The 22,588-nt window shown below is 36.3% G+C and overlaps 1 protein-coding gene across 1 annotated transcript in view; it reads left to right on the top strand.

Annotated features, from left to right (window-relative positions):
• Positions 1-22,588, top strand: part of Sept10 (septin 10) — a 44,768-nt gene that overhangs the window by 7,119 nt on the left and 15,061 nt on the right. The window contains exons 2-6 of the mRNA XM_013034257.1: positions 9,818-9,880; positions 14,825-14,942; positions 15,234-15,429; positions 17,528-17,714; positions 22,132-22,330. Coding sequence (XP_012889711.1) covers positions 9,818-9,880; positions 14,825-14,942; positions 15,234-15,429; positions 17,528-17,714; positions 22,132-22,330 — 763 coding nt within the window. The remainder of the gene's footprint in view (positions 1-9,817; positions 9,881-14,824; positions 14,943-15,233; positions 15,430-17,527; positions 17,715-22,131; positions 22,331-22,588) is intronic.

Below are 22,588 nucleotides of genomic sequence, written 5' to 3'. Positions count from 1 at the left end.
GTCAATGTCAATTGTGCCAAGTTTAGTTGTTTGGTTCTTGGACCTCCTTGCCCCAGGTCCTCACACTTGGAATTTTTTTTTTTTGTCTTACAGTGCTCCATCATTTGTATCTGTTGCTACTCTAAACAATTAATTCTAACAGTTTCAAAGGCATACATTTATACTGATGTCATGTTATATTTCTTCATTGTGTGAGTCATTGAGATCTTTCTAGGACCTCTTTGTTTGGTAGAAGATGGGCTATTACTGATATAATACTATTCTGTTGTATACAAAAGAATTATAATTTAACACTACCACATCACTCAGATAGTCAGAAGCAATAGCCACTCCATTATAATTTGAAGTTGTAGAAATGCTTTAATTTTGTTTTGTATTTGCATATTTCTTCTTTTATTGTTGCTTACAACATGAAACGTGCTATCTTAATCATTTCATTTATTCTCATATACTCTCATTACTCTTTGTTAGCCACTGCTTTTCAATGTATTGATTACTTATAGTGAGAACATTTTGCTACATTTTAATGAAACTTTTAATATAATTTATGTACAGTAAAGTTTATATGTTTGAGTTGTTTTGTTTGTGATGCTGGAGATTAAATATAAGGCCTTACACAAGTTAGATAAGCACTTTACTATTTTCAGTTCAGAGTTGTATAAATTTTGATGAATACCTCCAGCTATATAGTCACAAGCCAGCGGAAACAATTTTCATCACCCCTGAAGCTGTCTTGCACCCTTTTTTCACCCCAGTGGCCCTGATCAGTTTTTTATACCTGTGGTTTTGCCTCCTATAGAGTCATGTGTGAGATTTGGAGCCTTTGAAATGGTTTATTTGCTAAATGTAAAGCTTTATAGATTTGTGAGTGCTGAACATTTCTCATCATTGTTGAGTAGTAGTCTGTATGAATGTGCTTGTACCACAGCTCAGTTTGCTCATTCTTTTGCCATTTAATGTTTGGGCAGTTTTTGGTTTTTGGCAATGATGGGAGAAGGAACATTATGCTCACAAGCTTTTGTGTGAATACATTTTCATTTCTCTTTGGTCAATAGGAGTAGAGTCTCTGAGTGTTATGCTAAATGTACAATAACAAACTACCAAACTATTTTCCAAAATGTTTGTATTGCTTGGTATTTGAATGAGAATTCAGATAGTTCTGCATCCTTGCCTGTACTGGATACTATCAGCTTGTTGTTTTTGTTTTGTTTTTTTTTAAGCCATTGTTATAGATGTGTAGTAATATCTCGTATGTTCTTAGTTTGTATTTTGTAGTGATTTAATGTTGAGTATCTTGCATGTTTCAATTTTTCATCTTTGGTAAAGTGGCTATTCAAAATTTTTAATCCATTTTAAATTGGGTTATTGTTTATATTATTTAGTTATACAAATTTATGTTATATATATATGTTTATATTATAGTTACACATATATATGTTACATGTATCTTGAGGACATAATAACCCCAACAATGAGCTCCATGTCTAAAGTTCTCTTACTTCCCGGTAGCACCAAACTGAATAGAAAGTCTTTGGAAGGACATTCTAGATCCAAATTATAGCAACTCTTAATAGTGAAATGGTGCAATTATATTTTCATTAACCCTATCATTCTGCTAGATAAGGATTGACATTTCTTTAAAGTTACTATATTACTGAATATAATAGTTTTATAGTTACTAACTAAAAATTCTCAGCTTCTGAGAAGATTTGAAACAGTTGTTCTCTGGTCCGGGTACCAGTGGCTCACACCTGTAATCCTAGCTACTCAGGAGGCTGAGATCTGAGGATCACGGTTCAAAGCCAGCCCGGACTTATCTTCAATAAACCACCAGAAAACTAGAAGTGACGCTGTAGCTCAAGTGGTAGAGCACTTGCCTTGAGCTGAAGAGCTGAGGGACAGCGCCCAGGCGTATAGTTCAAGCCCTATGACTGACAAAAAAAAATAGAAGAAGAAGAAAAGGGAACAGTTGTTCTCTGTTAAAAACTGCTACTCCTCTACTGTGACATGAAAATATGATAGGTAAATAGGAGTTGCACTTTCTTCCTTGCCTAGGAAATAGGCATTTGGCTGCTAGGACTACACATATTCCTAGATTACTTTCATCTCTTTGGCTATTCATTCTGGGTCTCTTGGAGTGGTGTTTTCCAAATCATTTAAATATTAAAGACTTCTTTTTCCTCCCTAAATCTTTTGTGCTGTTCCTGGGGCTTGAATTTAGAGCCAAATGCTGTCTCTGAGCTTTTGTGCTCAAGGCTAGCCCTCTACCACGTAAGTCCCCCCAGCACCATTTCCAGCTTTTTAGTAAGTAGTTAATTGGAGATAAGAGCCCCAAGGTCTTTTCTGCCTGGGCTAGATCTCAACCTGACCTTAGATCTCAACCTCCTGAGTAGCTAGGATTACAGGCATGAGCCCTGGATGCCTGGCTTCTCTTAAACTCAAGGACTGAATTCTGTTCCTTTACCTTTTTCCCTCAAGACTAACTTTTTTTTTTTTTATCATTTCAGCTAGCTTTATTTGAGTGTGCGTGTGCGTGTGTGTGTGTGTGTGTGTGTGTGTGTGTGTGTGCCCACTCACGTACACATGCATGCATGTGTTCATTCTGAGGCTTGAACTCAGGGTCTCTTCCTGAGCTTTTTTTGATCAAGGCTAGTAGTACTCTACTACTTGAACCACAGCTCTACTGTTGTTTGTTTGGTACTTAATTGGAGATGAGAATCTCATGGACTTTCTTGCCTTGGCTGGCTTTAAACTGCAATCCTCAGATTTCAGATCTCAACCTCCTGATAAGCTTGGATTAAGTCCTGTATGAGCCTTGGCACTCAGCCCTTGTCTGGTTTCTTTATACTGTCAGTCCTTGAGTGATTTCATTTCATCATCCAGTGACTTCAAGCTTTTTACCATCAGTCTGGATGCTTCTATAAGTGCGCGCGCTAGCACTCAGGTTTAAGTTCAGTGTGTTGGATTTACCCCATTGACTTTTTAGCTCAAGGCTGGCACTCTGCCACTGGAGCCATACATATACTTCTGGCCTTTTAAGAGTGTGTGGCCATCATCTCTTTTCTAAATTACTACAGTAGCCTCTTAACTGAGCTTGTTTCTGCTTGTCATTTTTCAGTCTGCTTCTGACATAGTAGCTGTAGTGAACCTTATATAAGAGAGTGTTCATGCCCCACTTACGCTAAAAACCTTTCTAACCGGTGTCCTTAAAATAAGCCACAAGAACCTTTCTGACTGGCTCTCTTGACACTTTCTGTCCCCTGTTCCCTCCAAACTAGCTACCCCGGCCCCTGTCCTTTACTTTTTACTCACCAGGCATACACCTGCCTCTAGATCTCTGCCATTGTTCATTCCTTTTGCTGGCATGGCCCCCTTCTAAGTATTTCTATCTGCTCTGTACCTTTCACCAGATCTTTGTCAAGCTGACAACTTTCTAGTTAGGGTTTCCCTTACCACCTGTCCTCTGGCCCAAGCCACCTCTCTTTTTCCCCTTTCTGTGCCTTTATTTTTCTTTCTTGTGTTTACCCTCTTTAACATACCATTTGCTTTACTTTGTTTTTTTACCTATCTTTCTTAAGTGGAATAAAAGCTCTGTAAGTCACAGTGTTATTTCTTCTTTTAAGTTTTTTATCCCCATTGTTTAGAACAATTAGACACATAGACACTCAATATATTTCTGTTAAATAAATGTATTTTTGCAGTATTTGGAGGAGAAACTGTAATCATTTTTACTGGGTTCATTTAATTCTTTGATATTTTCATACATGTGAACTTATTAATATAAGATAATATTAATAGATATAAAAAAGAAAGGGAAACTTTTAGATTCTGCATATGCTTTATCAGTGTATAGTAACTATAGTCTTATTTTTCTTTTGCCACATAATGTCAAAATATAATTTTTCCTTCAATAATCTTACTCTAATCTTCCTAATAATATAACCCATTGTCGATATTTCAGTGTAGACTTCATGTATGTATCTTTTCCCTGCATTTTTCTGATTTATGAAGGAAGGATAATATAAATGTCAGCTTGATATTAGTAGTACATTATGATTATACTCAGCCACGGTTTCATTCATCCACTGCAGCTTTGAGGACATGTTCCCCTTCTATCACCCACAAGGAGAAACTTATGCTGATTCATCCTCTAGTTTCTTTCCTGCTTACAGTAATATTTATCTAGTGACATTAGTTTAAGATACATGGGTGTGCTTGTGTAGTCACTTTAAGACAGATGGTATCCATAGCTGTCACATCTTTTATGCTGTTCTTGGTGGTGTTTTTTTTTGTTTGTTTTTTTGGTCAGTTGTGGGTCTGCTTTTCTTGTAAAAGGAGGTTCCTTATTGTAGCTTTTCATCCAACCAGTTGTGCTTGCATCTTTTGTACATGTGTGTATGCTCTCCTTTCCTTATTTGTAGAAAAATTCCCATTTCTACAAGTCTCCACTAAGCCTTTTCTTCTCAGACTGGACAGAGGCCAAGACATAAGGTGTGTCTTGTCCATATTTTTAGTTATGCATGTTTCCTATCTGTACTAACTTATGCATGTTTCCTATCTGTACTAAATTTCTAATCACAAGACTATTAACTTATTTAACTTTGAGCCATATTGCCTGGAGTCTGTTTCTGTGTTCTTGAAATATAAAACCTTTTAGCAAATATTGTATTCATTTGGAGAGTAAATGAAATTTGTTATTAACATACTTCCCATTGATTATTTTCCTCACAAATATTCCTTGTCTTTTAAAAGTAGTTTTATTGAGAAACTGCTTCTTCTGCCTTCCTTTTTCTCCAGTCCTACTTACTTTTTCTGGGCCCAGTAAATAACTTCTCAAATTTGATTGGATTTTCTATTATCTGGCTTGCCTTGAATATTTTTTCTCCTGGGAATTCAAGCCATCTTATTTGCCTTAAAATGAGCCTTGAAATTTAGTTTCCACATCAATGAGATGAAATGTTATTGCTTCTGTCTTTACTCATTCCTGCAAGTTTCTGTGCCTTATTCTTCATTCTTCACCATCTCACATACTTTTCATGATTTTTTTTTAGTCATAAAATCTGAGTTAAAAGGGACTAGAGACCACTGTCTTCACTTCTTACTGGGTGCAGGAACACCTTTCCAGCGTACTGTCCCTTAATCCTCTGTAAAGCTCAGAATCTCTTATTGCTAGGTTTACAAAATGCATATATATTTGATCTTGTGTGTTATGTATGTTTTTAAGTGTTTTAGCAATTCTGTTCCAGTGTTACAAGTTAAGGAAACATGAATTTTCCTTGATATTGTTAGCCTGTTGCACCATCAAAAGATCATAGACACAATGTCAATATCTAACCACGAACTCTCCACTTCTCTCTGCAACCTCCAGTGGAAAAGCATAGGCACCCTAGTAATTACCTCCAGATAAAAAATGCTAGGGATATTGTCTTTAAAGAAATGAGAACTTGGGGCTGGGAAGGTGGCTCAGTGGTAGAGTGCTTGCCTTGCATGCATGAGGCCCTGGGTTCAATTCCTCAGCACCACATAAGCAGAAAAAGCTGGAAGTGACGCTGTGGCTCAAGTGGTAGAGCACTCACCTTGAGCTGAACAGCTTAGGGACAGTGCCCAGGCCTATAGTTTGGCACCATGACTGGCAAAAAAAAAAGAAAAAAGAAATGAGAACTTGAAAGGACAAATGCGGCGTTGTTGTTCCTGGACACTATGCTGAAAATGAACTATACAATTTGTGGGTAGGAATGGGAGGGAAAAATTAGGAAGGAGCAAGAAAAGGAGTGACTATCAAATAGAAATGTACTTTTTACTTGATTTATGTAATGATAATCCCTTTTGTACATCACCTTTATAATAACAATAAAAATATTTAAAAAGGAAATGAGAATGGAAAGAAAACAGCAACTTCTACTAGGCAGTCACAGTGTTGTTCTAAAGCACAAAAGGGAGACTTCATAACCTGTACTTGATTATATAATAAATTAGTTATAGAGAGTTATATATATATATATATATATATATATATAATACACATAAGCATTTGTATTAAAATGGATAGTTTCAACTTCTAGCAACACACAATTTTGTAAAACTGTATAAATTACAGTGTTAGAAGTATTAGAAGTGTTAGAACACTTGAGAGCATTTGAGATAGTTGGAGAAAGATCTATCTTCTTTCAAAGATCTATCTTCAGTTTGGGGGAGATTGGCAATGAACAGAAACACATGCTTTGTCCTGAAACCCACAGAAGAAATGGCTTTTTTCTTCTGTTAGCCAACTATGGATAAACATTTGATTCTTTCTTAGTAAGACTCTACTGAGAAATATTCCTGAAAATATTTCTACTGAGAAATACTTCTAAAAACTGTTTATAGCCTACCCTTTGGGTAGGATAGTAAACCTCCATAGACAGAATCCTCAACTGTATAAATAATGAACTTAACCTACATTTTGTTAAGGGTTTAATGATTAAAACCTATCTTATTTTTTTCTAAGCAACGTTTACTTTCCAACCTGTCTACTAAACCATGCTAATCTATTCAATCTCATGCTGTGATTACATTAAATACAAACAGAAAGCTAATTTCCTGCCAGAACTTTTGCATAGTTTAATCGCCACAAAAGCTCTGTAGTTGACAAGTGAACATATACAGCCTCAGAGAATCAGATGAGGGCATGTCAGGCATGGTAGGTACACATGCTCAGGTATGAACAGTTAGTATATTGTGTCAGGAGGTGACGCTGAGCATGAAATGCTCTCCCATCTCATCCAGTTCATCTAATGCAGGGTTCTGACAAAGGTTTCTATCCAAATACAGTATATTCTGAGGCACTGAATGGCCTCTAAGTGGACACTGATTGGCTAAGTCTATTGCTTGTGTATCACCTCTTGTTCCTCCTAACCTCATTAATACCTGACACCAATCAACTCCTTTCTTATACTTTACACAAGAAGTTCTCTCCCCTTTTTAGTATTCAAATATTTTCTTCTTTTTTAAAGTCTGGTACTATGCCACTTTCCTAACTCAGTTCAACAGCATTGTGTACTTGGAAAACTGCCCTGACCTTCCGTGACCTCTTCTCTGCCTCCCTAAATGTGTGTGACACTACCAGGGTTTGTTTCTAGTGTCTTTCACTTCTTCTTCTTTTTTTTTTAACGGTATGGTAGAATTACATCCACAACCTACTAATTCAATACCACACAGAGACTTTTCAGAATGATGGGGAGTGTAAAGTGAAGTATATGAATAGTTAAGCCATAAATTAGTGTACATGCTTTATATCAGTACATATTTTTCAGATTATGAAAACATAGCTAGTACTTTGTGTTCATCCCAAGCTTATGTTGTATTCTTTTATATAGAGACAGTTTCCAACTGACAAGTGTTATTTCATGTTGAAAGAATGTATTTATTTAGTTAATCACTAAGGGTTTGAAAACACTTGTTTGTATAGTGTTTAGTTACCAGGTTGGCCCTGAATTTTTATTGTATCACAATGTAGCAGAAGATTGTTATAGTATTGTATAAACTTCACTGGTGAAATTATGATGTATACCAGTGTACTTGTGGGAAAACAGAGGGTGATGAGACAGGAACACAGCAGTCGAGTCTCCCCTTAGTCACACAGGTGAGCAAAGCTATTTGCTGCAGTACAGTTCTTTGTGATTGTAGGTGAAGGGACTGCTTTTGTAAAAACATTTATTTGTATTACAGTGTACAGAATTGAACATTATGCCCTAGAAAGAATGAGACAGATGTGTAATTAGGAAGTCTACTCTGGAAAATACATTGCAGAAAAATTAGCTGTTGCTATTGTGTATGTGAAAGAGCTGGTACATAGGTGTACTTATATTGGTAGTCTTTATGGAGGGATGTATAAGAGGCTGATGGTCTCCCAGGATAGATAGTCAAGGCTGCAAGGGAACTACTTTGTCTTACATTGACACTGATTGCATTTTGAAATTACACCACTATTAATATCACTTTTTTTTTGTGGTGGTGGTAATGATTGAACCTAGGGCCTTGCTCATGGCAAGCAAGTATTATACAAATGCCTCCTAATACCTTAATTACTTTTTGGGCCAGGCAACAGTGGCTTATGAATAGCTACTCAGGAAGCTGAAATCTGACAATCATAGTTCAAAGCCAGCCTAGGCAGGAAAGTCCATTAGACTCTAATCTCTAATTAACTATCAAAAAGCTGGAAGTAGAGCTGTGTCTCAAGTGGTAGAGAGCCCTGAGCTAAAAGTTCAGGGACAGTCCTTAGGCTCTTAGTTCCAGCCTGGGACCAGCACCAAAATACAAAAGTGTTGCATTTCCTTAGTATCTACTGATAGGCTCAAAAGTAGGATAACAGTGCTTTGATATTAGCTTCATGTGTACCTTATTTTGCTCCTCTCCTGAAGTGACTATGGAATTGATTTAAAAGTTGGAACAGTGGGCTGGGAAGGTGGCTCAGTGGTAGAGCGCTTGCCTTGCATGCATGAGGCCCTGGGTTCGATTCCTCAGCACCACATAAGGAAAAAGAAAAAAGCCGGAAGTGGCGCTGTAGCTCAAGTGGTAGAGCGCTAGCCTTGAGCTGAAGAGCTGAAGGACAGCGCCCAGGCCCAGAGTTCAGGCCCCACGACTGGACCCAAAAAAAAAAAGAAGTTGAAACAGTAGAAACAACTCTGCAGTCAGATCAGACCCCTGTCTATAGCCTATAAACTAGTAGGATTAATCAGCTTTTTTGATCCCTATTCTTCTCTAGGCTATGGGAATGAAAATATGCAGAACCCAGATGTATTGTAAGGATTAAATAAGAAAGTGAACCTAAATGAGTTAGCACAGTGGTGGACAAATTATAGGGCTTCAGTAAATAATGTTTGTATTTTAATTGGGTATCTAAGGAACTTGGTTTACCAAATGTTAAGATTCCTATTTTTCCAGCTATACCTCAGTTGGAACGATCACAACATTTCTGTTTCCTCTGGCATACTACAGGGAAACAGATTTTTGAGTGCTACTTTGGCCTTTAAGAGTATTATTTAAAGTGAAATAGCTTATTTTTCCCCTTTTTAATCTTATAAAGTCCTTCCTATGAAGTCTGTTTGTTTGCTTTTTGGTAAATTCTTTTGATTTATTCAATCTCAGTGTTCAGTGTAACAGTGATCAATGATATAACTACTTTTATCTCAATAATTAATATAATCATAGAAATCAGTAACTATTTTCCAGTGATTTTTAAAATATTTTTTAGAATTATCTTTAAGTAGTTGGACAAAGGAGTTGCCATTTAACATCATCCCTTTCATCATCTCTCCCCCCCACCTCCTTTTTTTTTTTTGCCAGCCTTGGGGCTTGAACTCAGGTCTGGGCCTGGGTGCTGTCCTGAGCTTCTTTTGCTCAAGGCTAGCAATCTACCACTTGATCCACTTCCAGCTTTTTCTGAGTTGTTTATTGGAGATAAGAGGCTCACAGACTTTCTTGCCTAGGCTGGCTTCAAACCACAATCCTCAGATCTCAGCCTCCTAAGTAGTTAAGATTTCAAGTGTGAGCCACCAACACCTGGCTTTTATCGGCTTTAAGTAAAAAGTATTATTTGCTTTCCTGCTTTTAAATAGGAGTTCCCAGTTTCTTAATTTGTGTGTTTGTATGTTGAATATTAACACATAAACTAATATATAATACAGTAAAAAAAGCCACAATTTTCCATGAGTACATAGTGTTAACTACAAGTCAAAAGTTAGTGATAATGACAATATTAGAACCTATATTAGTTAGATAGGCCTTATGGGTAGCATATCTGTTTTAAATGTGTTTTTTTCTCTTCCTATTCTTTCAGTTTCATATGATGTCAAAAACAGCTTGCATATCCCCTCAAGTGTCCGACTGTGATACACAGACAGTGAGTTTGCTTTTTTTAATTTACATAATTTATTTTTATTTAAATAGTTGTACAAGAGGGATGCTCATTGCTTTTGAAAAGCTGGCATATTGTCCTCTAAGTAAGTGCTTCTGTGACTTCAAAATAACTGGAGAACCTACAGACTTGTGGCAGAGAGTGGATTCATAGATACTTGAATGTAAATTAACTTTATTGTTGACTCAAGTATGAAATATCCATAATGTCCTTACATTATTTGATGTTGAATAATTCTTTTCTGTCTTTTTATTTGTTATTTTTTTGGTTCTTTGTGTTTGGTATAAAGCAGATAAAACTCTGAGGAGTGCTTCAACAGCATTTCTAGAAAGAATGGTACATTTTGTTTTTGTTTTGTTTTGGTTTTTTTTTGAGACCTGATGTTGCTTTGTAGCACAGGCTGGCCTTGAAGTTCAAACTTCTCCTGCCTCAGCTTCTGTATGTGTTGAATTTCATCTCTGTGCTGTTTTACCTGGCACTAGCATTGCATTTGCTGGGCACATTGCACAGAGTGGTGGAGGTGGAACTCCTGTGAATGTCAGAGTGTTGGAAGCCACTAGGAGCCTTGCCTGATACCTTTTTGCTGGGAGATTTGAGCTCAGGCTTTAAGGGTACGTCTCAGTGTGTCTGCACAGCAGGGATGGTAACTTATATTAAAAGTTATATTTTAAATTTTTTTTAAAAAAATTGTGCCTGTATTAGGGCTTGAATTCAGGACTTGGGTGCCATCCCTTAGCTATTTTTTTTGCTCAAAGCAGTCTTTTATCTCTTAAACCACAGCTCTAGTTCTAGCTTTTTGCTGGTTAATTGGAGGTAAGAGTCTCATGAAACTTTCTTTCTAAGGCTGGTTTTGAATCTTGATCTTCAGATCTTAGCCTCTCAAGTAGCTAGGATTACAGATGTGAGCCACCAGCACCTGGGAGAAAAAGGGAGAAGGGATATATTTTAATTTGATAAAGGAAGTATGTTATTAATTTTATTAAAACAAAATTATAGTGCAAACATAATACAGTTACTCTGACAAATTTTGGTTAATTCATGCTCCAATAACTGTAGTCTCTCTTATTTTCCCTCTTTTCTAAACAAACCAAGGAATTACTTATCATTTGCTTTCTCACCCATTGCTTTGTCTAAATGACTGTCAGTCCCCAGTTGTCGTCAGTGACTTCTCCATAGACTGGCTGTTACTTGGTCTCATTTCTTCCAAACTCTCCTCTGAATAAAATCTTGGGAGACTTCATTTTTAAATGCTACTTTTGTTTCTGTGACATTAAAATCATGTAGTTTTAGACCAGAAAGGATTTTAGAGACTGTTTATTTGTTTGTTCAGTGTATTTATTTTTATTATCTTTAAACTTAGAGGTCATTTAGCTTAACTTTTATGTAATAAACATTTGCTTATCAGATTAAAAATTCCAGCAAATATTTTAATCTTAAACATGCTAATGAGAAGCCTAATGCTTTTTCATTCCCCTTTTCTTTTTTTTGGGGGGGGGCGTCCTGAACTCTGGGCTTGGGTGCTGTCCCTCAGCTCTTCAGCTCAAGGCTAGCACTCTACCACTTTGAACCACAATGCCACTTCCAGCTTTTTTTCTTTTTGCTTATGTGGTGCTATGGAATCAAACCCAGGGCCTCATGCCACTTCCAGCTTTTTTTCTTTTTGCTTATGTGGTGCTATGGAATCAAACCCAGGGCCTCATGCATACCACTGAGCTACCTTCCCAGCCCCTTTTTCATTCTCTTTAAAACATTTTTTCTTGTGTGTTGTTTTAGAAATCAACTAAAATATCTTGCACCTATGATAAGTATGTACTCTACCAATGAACTACACCCCAGCCCTTTGTAAAAAGCTAGCGACAATAGCATGCTTATCTGAGAGTGAGTCAAAGGATACTGAAGAGAATATAACATACTAGTTTCCTGATGGTGGGTACATGGCCCATTTTTATGCATTTAGTAGTTTAAATAGAAGCTATTTACTGGCTCCCACTTCTGCAGTTAAGAAACCTGAGCACCACTCAGTTGGCTTCTCTTCTTGGGCTGTCACTATTCAGGTGTCAGCTGAGTGGTCTCTCTGGCAGATATTCTCCTACATTCTTTTGTGTTATTGGAAGATTCAGTCTTTTGTCTGGGAGCTATCATTACCTTCTATAGACCATTTTTCCCTTCTTGCCACATGTCCCTTTCATTCTAAACCAGCTAGGGAGAACTTCTTGCCAGTCAACTTTTTCATGCTTCAGATATTTTTGGTGAGAAAATGCCCAGACTCTGTTATTAAGGTCTCACCTCACTAGGTTAGGCCTACCAAGAATAATTTCCCTTTATAAGGTTATCTGAGTTGTATAAAATAAGTCAAAGAGTTTGTGTGTGTGTGTGTGTGTGTGTGTGTGTGTGTGTGTGTGTATACGTGCATCTGAAGCTCAGTTTGGAGGGCTGTCTCATAATTCTGCTCACTTCATACAGTAAAAAACAATTATTTCTCATATATTCTTCAAGTCCATTCTACTGTTTTAACTCTGAGACATGTTCTCTCATATTTGACTGTATAGAAGAATAGATGCAAATGTAAAAAATCATATAACTGGGGCATGGGCCAAATGGTAGAATGCTACCTGGGTGCCTTTAATCCCAGCTACTCTGAAGATGGAGGTCAGAGGACTGTGGTTTAAGATCAACCTGGGGAAAAATGTGTGAGACACTCCATGTAAAGAGAAAAAGTCAAGCATGGTGGTACATGTCTCACTCAACTATAGTCGGAAGCACCAATAGGAAGATCATGTTCCATGCCAGCTCAGGCGAAAAAAATGACCTTATTTGAAAAAATAACAAAAAAGAGGACCAGAGGTTTAGCTAAGGTGGTAGAATTTAGCAAGTGTGAAACCCTCTGTTTATATTCCAATACAGACAAAAATCACAGTAAATCATGGTTTGGATACATACTTGTGAAATTAATCTTGTTTCATGGCATATATCACTAGGTTTTATCATACAAATGTATGGCAAGTTGCTTATTCACTACAGTTTTTATGGTTTTTCTTTTTCAAACTAGAGTTTTTTTTGCTTCCTCCAATTGCAGTATTTTTTTTATTGTGAGGTAGAAGTTGTAGAAACATTAGATAAATTAGATTCTGTTTACTTCTGCCAGAGAGGGTGTGTGTGTGTGTGTGTGTGTGTGTGTGTGTGTGTGTGTGTGTGTGTGTGTGTGTGTGTGTGTGTGTGTGTGTGTGTGTTGTCAATTGTGGGGCTTGAACTCTGGGCCTGGGCACTGTCCCTCAGCTCTTCAGCTCAAGGCGAGCCACACAGCCACTTCTGTTTTTCCGGTGGTTTATTGGAGATAAGAGTCTCAAGAACTTTCCTGCCCGGACTGGCTTTGAACCTCAATCCTCAGATCTCAGCCTCATGAGTAGCTAGGATTATAGACATGAGCCCCCAGTGCCTGGCTTGCCAAAGAGTTTTGAGCCTTGTTCTAACAGATAAATTGATGTCAGATCATTGTCATAGGTTTCGACAGGTCTATTTCAGTTGTGCCTTCAGTACTAGAGTGCACTTCTGATTCCTGGGGATTTGGTCCTTACTCCAAAAATGAGAGTCATCTAGGGTTGTAGTAGAGATCCTGAGCATTTTTCAGCCCTTTTAATTGAAAAACTTAAAATTCAAGCTCTGAGCTGGGTGCCAGTGGCTCATGCCCCAGTAATCCTTAGCTGCTCAGGAGGCTGAGATTTGAGGATCATGGTTCAAAGCCAGCCTGGGCAGGAAAAGCTGTGAAACTCTTTATCTCCAATAAACTGCCAGAAAACTGGAAGTGATGCTGTGGCTGAAGTGGTAGAGTGATTGCGTTGAGCTGAAAAGCTGAGGGATAGTGCTCAGGCCCAGAGTTCAAGTCCCATGACCGATGAAAATAAAAATAAAAAATAAAGATAAATAAATTAAATTAAAAAAATTCAAGCTCTGCCCAACTCCCATGATGATGCTCTTGAAACATGCTCAGCTCTTCCTGTTGACCTCTAGCTGGGATCTTTGTACTCTTTCTATACATAGGTAATTTCACTGGGTTTGAGGGTAGTGTGTTTATTGAATTTGGATTCCTTCCATTCTAGGATTCATCTACTTGGTTTTCTTGCTTTATTCCCCAAATGACTTAATTAATCCAGTAAGACTGTTAGTTTCTCCCTGATCTCCATCTTCTCTGTGTCATAGTGACTGGAGTTTCCATCAGGGGAATGAATGTACATCTCATGAAATAGATTAGTCTCTTGAGTTTGATTGTTTTTTCCTTCCTCAATGTCTGCGTGCCTTTTCCTGCACTTGAAACTTAAAAGGATTGCTGATATTGTCATAGTAGGGCTGAAGGATTGATATGTTTCTTTAGCATGACTAGAAGGTGGAACTGCAGTACCTCTTTTCATATAATATTTAAATGTATGATTTTCCTTGTTATTAAAAATTGGTCTAGGTAGAGTGCTATCCCTGAGTACAGAGAGGCTCAGGGACAGAGCCCAGACCTTGACTTCAAACCCCAGGACCAGCCAAAAAAGAAGAAGAAGAAGAAAAAAAAAGGTCTATGACATATTTAATGACTTTCTAAAAAACTCTTGATTTCCTGAGTGAATATGCCATAGTTTACATGGTTTTAGAAAGGTATCTGGTTTTAATGTTACAAATCATAATTTTATAAATTATATTATACTTTATTATATGAAAAGAATAAGAAATGTATAGTTTGAAGGTCTGCACCTATTTTGAAGTTCTGGACCCTCAATTTTTTTTTTTTTTGCAAATTAATATAATCACTTGTATCTTAGTTGAGGTATAAAGACCATAAGATTTTTTTGTCCCTTTGATAAATTGTATTTATCCATTCAAGTGTTACCATATTCTATTTCAGCCAAAGTTATTTTAATTATTACTATTGTATTTGTTTTACTTCAGAAAAAAGAAAATATCCGTTCCTTGACTATGTGTGGGCATGTTGGTTTTGAGAGTTTACCCGACCAGCTGGTTGACAGATCCATTCAGCAAGGCTTCTGTTTTAATATTCTCTGTGTGGGTAAGTAGCACTAACTCTTCTGAGCTCTTCCTTCATGTTCTTTGTGCTCACTTCAATTAGCAGTTTTAGGTCATGATCCCAGAAATTTTCTCAATTGCTTAAATCTTATTTATTTCTTTTTCTATCTAAACATTTTAACATTTTAGTGCTCTCTTGAGAGTTCTGTGTAGCTTAGAATATATACTCATTTCTCAACTCTGATAGTGACATAGGACCCTTGAAACAAGTCTAGGAGTTCACAGTTATATTTCTCTCAGCCATCCTCTGTATCTGTCCTTTTATATCTTTTAGGAGAAACTGGAATCGGAAAATCGACATTGATTAACACATTGTTTAATACCAGTTTCGAAGAACACGAATCCTCCCATTTTTGTCCAAATGTTAGACTTAAAGCCCAAACATACGAACTTCAGGAAAGTAATGTTCGATTGAAATTGACTGTTGTGTATACAGTAGGATTTGGTGACCAAATAAATAAAGAAGAGAGGTATGTGCTTTCTCCTTGCAGTAAAACAAGTTTTCTTATTTAAGAATCAAGCCATTTTCCTTCTTGCCCTTTGAGCTATGATTTGAGTTTCCTCTCTGGTAATCCATACCTTTCCTCCTCCCAAACACTTATGGCTCACAGTCAGTCAATAGTTGGCTGGTTCCTTTGCTTTGAATCTGAGGGAGGGAAGAACATCATGACAGAGAGGGAATAATGGAACAGGACTTTTCACCTCATGGTAGTGGAGAGGGAAAAAGATCAGAAAGGCAAGTAATATTTTTTTCTTATTAACAAATTGATGATTTCCTTTTTCTGTTCTGTTGTCTTATTTCTTTAGAATAGTTTTATTTTTTAGACAGGACTTCTCTTACTGAGGAAAACAAAATGTAATCTGTATAATGATATTTTATATATAATAGCCAAGTATTTGGTACATGTTTTTAAAATTATTATCTTTAAGTAGTTGTACAATATTATTTTCTTTAAGTAGTTGTAAATGGAGTTGTTATTTAACAGAGCAGTTCATGAATACAATATATCTTGATCAGTGCATGGAAAGGACATAGGCAAGAAGCTAAAAAGACAACCTACTGAATGGGAGATTTTTTTTCCAGGTAGACATCAGACACTGGCCTAATATCCAGAATTTATAGAGAACTTAAAATACTAAACCCTCAAAACACCAACAACTCAGATTATAAATGGGCTAATGAGCTAAAGAGTCTTCTCAGAAGAAGTAAAAATGGCCAGCAGATCCATGAAGAAATGCTCAACATTTCTTGCCATAAAGAAAACACAAAACAATATTGAGCTTTCATCTTATCCCAGTTAGAATGACTATTATCAAGAAAACAAACAGCAGATGATGGTGAAGATGTGAACAAGGGAACCCTAATGTATTGTTGGTGCATGTTGTATTTGTTTTTTGTTTGTTTTTAAAAATAACTAGTTACATTATCAAGCAGTACAGGAAAGTTTTTGATAGTGAAATTTTAGTTTGCATTTTATGCCATTATTTCTTGTCTATATTTTTTCCTATGATATAAAGATTATCAATTTAAATAGATAAACAATACATTTTAATATCTTCCCTTTTAAAATGCTTGTATTTTTGTTACCATAAGTAATTTCCCAGAGGGAACCATTTTGTACAAATTGACTACTCTGTGATACAAGTTAGAGCACAGCCTTTCAAGCACTACTCTTAAATATAAAAATGTCAGTCATGTACACCTTTTTTTAAAAAAATCTATTGATTTTTTTAAATTTAATTTTACTGTCAAGGTGTTGTACGGAAGGGTTACCGTTACATACGTAAGGTAGTGAGTACATTTCTTATTAAACATTGTTACCCCCCTCCCTCATTCTTCTTTCACTATCTCTTCTCCCTCCAAGTTGTAAAGTTCTTTTCCAATATGTTGTCTTGTGAGTATTGCTGTTGCATTGGTTTGCCTTTGTCTTTGTCTCACCATTTTGTTCCCCTTCCCTTCCTTAATTCAGATAAATGTATATACAATACATAGAGACCAAAATCAAATACAGTAACAATAAGGGATAAACCATAAGGGGCAAAAAAAGAAAAATGCAAGAAAAAAGAAATAACTTCACATAGTACATTAAAAACAACAACAACAAAGAAAAGTCTCTTGTTTCCATATCTTAGAGTTCATTTCACTTAGCATCACCTTTTGTGGTCATATGTACATTACCTATTGTGATCCTGTAGACCTTGACCAAAGCTTTTTGAGTTCTTTTTTTTTCTTCCCTCCTTTCCTCCTTCCCTCTCTCCCTTCTTTTCTTCCTTCCTAAGCTTTATTGACAGAGAAAATTTATAATAAATTTTACTGATTTTAAGTACAAATGTCAAATACATCATGCTTTAAATGTTATTCATAATTATAAGAAGACTATCATCTTAGAGAAAAATCAGTGTTTAAATCAAAGTATTTTTAAGTAACTTGGACATAGGACCAATATTTGTAATCTGCCAAGTAATTTGCATTGTATTATGTACCAAGACTCACAAAATAGATAGAATTTTCTATTATGGTAACATGGATATGTTATGTTAAATACTTTACATAATTGTATTTTTCAGCTACCAACCAATAGTTGACTACATAGATGGTCAGTTTGATGCATATCTCCAAGAAGAACTGAAGATCAAGCGTTCTCTCTTCAGCTACCATGATTCTCGTATCCATGTGTGTCTCTACTTCATTGCTCCCACAGGCCACTCTCTGAGGACACTGGACCTCTTGACCATGAAGAGCCTAGATAGCAAGGTGGATTTAGAAATTAGCCAACTTAAGCAGCTTTACTATGTTTTTGAACTATTAAACTATCTCTATGTTAGATATATGTATAATAGCTTTTATTATTTCCATCTTTAAAACATTTGATAAGTTTATTTTCTATGGAAACTCAGTTTGGAAGACAAGATATAGAGATAGAACATTATAGTTTTAGTTCCTTTTGAAGTGATTGAATTGCATGTTAGAACATGAGCAGTCTCTTTAATATGGAATTCACTTCACACTGCTTTTACATTCTGACACTGTTAAATGAGAAGAATAACTTCATTGACAAAGATTAAAGTGTTAATGTTTTATCACAGATTACAGTAACACGTTTTAATTTAGACAATATAAAAATTATTTTATTTTTATAGAGCTTAGGATCAAACTCAGAGCCTTGCATTTGCTAGGCAAGAGCACTTCTGCCAGCTAAATCTCCAACCCTCATTTTTAATTTTTTTTTTTTGGGGTCCGGTCGTGGGGCCTGAACTCTGGGTCTGGGCGCTGTCCCTCAGCTCTTCAGCTCAAGGCTAGCACTCTACTATTTGAGCCACAGCACCACTTCCGGCTTTTTTCTTTTTGCTTATATGGTGCTGAGGAATCGAACCCAGGGCCTCAGGCATGCAAGGCAAGCACTCTACCACTGAGCCAACTTCCCAGCCCCCTCATTTTTAATTTTTGAGGTTAAAAAGATATGTGTAAATTTAGGGTCAGTCATTTTAATAACTTAGTCTGTTTGTGTAGCATTTTATGTGTTTAAGAAATATAGAACTAAGACTATAACTTTTTTTTTTTGGTCCGGTTGTGGGGCCTGAACTCTGGGCCTGGCGCTGTCCCTCAGCTCTTCAGTTCAAGGCTAGTGCTCTACCACTTGAGCCACAGCGCCACTTCCGACTTTTTTTTTTCTGCTGAGGAATCGAACCCAGGGCCTCATGCATGCAAGGCAAGTGCTCTACCACTGAGCCACCTTCCCAGCCTGAGTATAACTTTTTATTAGCTGGAGGGAAGTAACAGTGCAATGTGTATAAAGATTGTAAATTTGATGTCAGTGGGGACTAGTTTCAAATACTGGCTTTGCTACTTATTAACTATTTAATATTGGACATGTGCCTTTAGCTATCTGAGCCTCAGTTTCTTTTCCTTATTATGTAAACTAGGGAGAAGACCTACATCAAGGTAGAGATCTGAAAATTAATTATATTAATCATTTAAATAGAGGACTTAATGAATAGATATTCCCAATAAGAATTAGCTGTTACATTACTTTGAGAGGTTGAGATAATGGTGTATTAATCCTTTATTATATTATGCATGTGGTATACAAAATTAGGCTTGCATTCATCTTTCCCTCTTCAACAGCTAGAGTATAGCTATATATCATAGAACAGATGTTGTTTTAGTAGTGTATAAATATGTATCATGATTTTTTTCCCAGCTTTTATAGTTGAAAGTATTTTTTATTTTTTATGATAAATTGTAAACTACTCTGTAAGTGTTATTCTCTATAAGAAGATTGTGTCAGAGTTAGTTGGGGCCCTACCAAGCTCAATATTTCTATCATATTATAAAATAGGTAGTAGAAGCCTGGATGTAGTGACCAGTGCCTATAATCCCAGCCATATGGGAGGCTGATATGGGAGGATCACTTGAGACTAGGAGTTTGAGGCCAGCCTAAGCAACTGAACAAGATCCTATCAAAAAGTCCCAAGAATATTAATATTTCACTTGAGAAAAGTAAAAATAATAACATTGGCACTGGGTGTTTAGCTTAGTAATAGAGCACAAGCCTAGGTTGGGTTTTATACCTAGTACTGAGAAGATTGAAATAAGACAGTGCCAGACAGGAGGTATATCTCAAGTGGTAGAATACCAGCCATGAACAAGCAAGCTGAGTAAGGGCTACAAGGCCTGATGAGTTGAAGCCATAGTATCAGCATAAAATAGAGAATGTTTGATAACTGCCTTATTCAACTTCAGCCATAACTAGTAGGTTCCAGTGTTGTTTTTTTAATAAAATGGAGCTAGTGAGATAACTCTTAAGATTGAATCTTCTATGAAGGCTACCTGAGACAAATTAAAACACATTTAGCTCAATGCATGCACATAGAAACACGTTTACTAATAATTCCATTACTTTAAAATTGTTTTTATTAATAAATATAGTCTTATACTATTCACATTGGGTATTGGAAGTACTGGCAAACCCAGCCACTGTTAGCCTTCAAAAGAGTTTGAATGTTAGCCAAAAACATTTCATACTTATATGTTCCCTCCGTGGTTTTTCAGGATTAAACAGAGGAAACAATTAGCACTTGTTGAACAATCCTGGTTTCTAACTGCTACAAGAAGTAGTCCTAGATGCATATTATACACAGAGACATAAAGTATTACCCAATATTACCTTTTTTTTTTTTTTTTGGTCAGTCATGGGGCTTGAACTCTGGTACTGGGCACTGTCTCTGAGCTCTTCAGCTTAATGCAAGTGCTCTACCACTTCAGCCATGGCACCACTTCCAATTTTCTGGTGGTTAATTGGAGATAACAGTCTCATGGACTTTCCTTCCTGAGGCTGGCTTTGAACCACGATCCTGAAATCTCAGCCTCTTGAGTAGCCAGTGTTATAGTCGTGAGCCACCTAGCTACAATATTATCTTTTGAACAGTATCATTTCATTCAAACCAAAATGAAATTTTTCTTGTTATTGGCATTATATACTAATTTAAAGATGTGGCTACTTTCTTCTTTTTTACACATTAACAAATTCTAAATTTTGGATAAATTTTTAATAAAATATTCTGTCTTTAGTTGTTATACAAACCAATCAGAGTGCTATAACAAGTTTATAGAGATAACTGTCTTGTTTCATTTACTTGACTTTGCACTTAATATAAATGGATAACAGTATAATGGATAACCACAAGCCACCTGGCAGGCCTAGGGAAATCCTGGTTTACATAAGAACTCTATATAAAAATAGGAGGTGGCAATGCTGGCTTCTTTCAGTTCCCCCAAGACTCCTCTGGTAATTCTCCTTTGTTCCTAAAAGCTAAAGATGTGACAGGCAAAGTTATTTGGCCTAAACTGAGTAGTGACAAGTAGCCATCCTTGATAACATCTGATATTTTCCCCCTTTTGAAAAGCATGTAAGCATTGATATTTGGCACTTAATCCATGTCCTCAGTTTATTATAGATACAATTGTAGGTTATAAATTTGGTATAATTTATTGATTGCGTATAGAATATTGAAATCAAAAGACTTAGCATCAGAATTTTTATGGACCTTTATAACATTACTGTGAAACCTGTTGTTGGAACATTTTCTCCCAGTTAAGTTCACAGATAGTTGGAGAAATGTTTATCTCCTTTGATTCTATGGAAAGCTAATCAATCCAGATAGACACATTGAATCAATATGAAATTAGAAGAAAAAAGTAAGGCTGGGAATTTTAACTTAAATTTTTACTTTTATTCTGAAAATTCCACTGTGGTCTCATTCTTGACACATATCTGGTTAACCTTTTTTTTAAATTAAAAGCAAACATTAAAACAATAAAACAAAATCTAGGTTTGTGGAAACATCAGTCTTTTGTGGGTACATTAATCTCTTACAGGACCAAATTTACAAGTCATGAACATGACCCCACATCTCTTCTTCTCTAGCAGTGATAGCATTTGAATAATGCTGAGGAATTGTTCCTTTGCATCCTAAAGGCTTTTAGTAATAGTGGCACTGTTTCCTTCCTGGGCCATCTAGGCAGGAATCTCTAATGACAAAGATGCTGCTGAGATAGAGGCAAGGCTTAAATGAGAGGCAGAAAGAGAAATGTCATCTGTTTGTTTTCCTGACAGATGAATCACCTAATTACTTGAAACTTAGATTATTAAAAATACAATTAAACAGGTGATTTGGGCTTACTGTTTATGACATTTTACTTATTTTGTGTGCAGTGGAATTCATTGGAGAAAACATGAGGTTTCTAAGCCTAAATCCAATTTTACATGATCTCTGCTTTTTAAAAATAATTATTATAAAGCCAGCATCTATAGGAATGGTTGTGCAAGGTGTGTGTGTGTGTGTGTGTGTGTGTGTGTGTGTGTATGTGTGATTATCTTGATCAGAAGTCTGCATACTTTTTCTGTGAAGGGCCAGGTAGAAGTTTAGGCTTCAAAGTTACTTACCTAAGACGTTTAAATGAGAAAGCAACCTAAATGAATGCACATAATTTTTTTTCAGCAGGTATTTATTTATAAAAGCAGGCAATAAGCTGGGCCACAGTTTGCCAATCTTTGATATTAGATAAGGAAACTTATTATTGGAGATTGATTTTAGTTTATGGAAAAATCAATTATTGTAGGACTGAAAATCCTCAATGATAAGATAGTGATTTCCTTTCTTCTTAATAGGTGAACATTATTCCACTGATTGCCAAGGCAGATACAATTTCTAAAACTGAATTACAGAAGTTTAAGGTCAAGCTCATGAGTGAATTGGTGTGCAATGGCGTCCAAATATACCAGTTCCCAACAGATGATGAAACTACTGCTAAGATCAATGCTTCAATGAATGTGAGCCCCCCTGCCTCCCCCACCCCAATGAACATAAGTCTGCTTCACTGGTAAAATTAACCTAAGATTTGATTAGCATTGTGCTACAATATGCTTTCTTATCTGAGGTTTTGCTTCCTGAGGTTTGAGTTACCAGTAGCCAACTGTAGACTGAAAATACTAAATGAGAGATACAGAAATAATAACTTTAAAAATGTATGTCATGGGGCTGGGAAGGTGGCTCAGTGGTAGAGCACTTGCCTTGCATGCCTGAGGCCCTGGGTTCGATTCCTCAGCACCACATAAGCAAAAAGAA

This window comes from Dipodomys ordii, unplaced genomic scaffold (genome assembly GCF_000151885.1).
Source record: "Dipodomys ordii isolate 6190 unplaced genomic scaffold, Dord_2.0 Scaffold186, whole genome shotgun sequence".
NCBI lineage: Eukaryota > Metazoa > Chordata > Mammalia > Rodentia > Heteromyidae > Dipodomys > Dipodomys ordii.
Note: the sequence above shows the minus strand (reverse complement) of the source record. Positions and strands in the feature narration are given on the sequence as shown.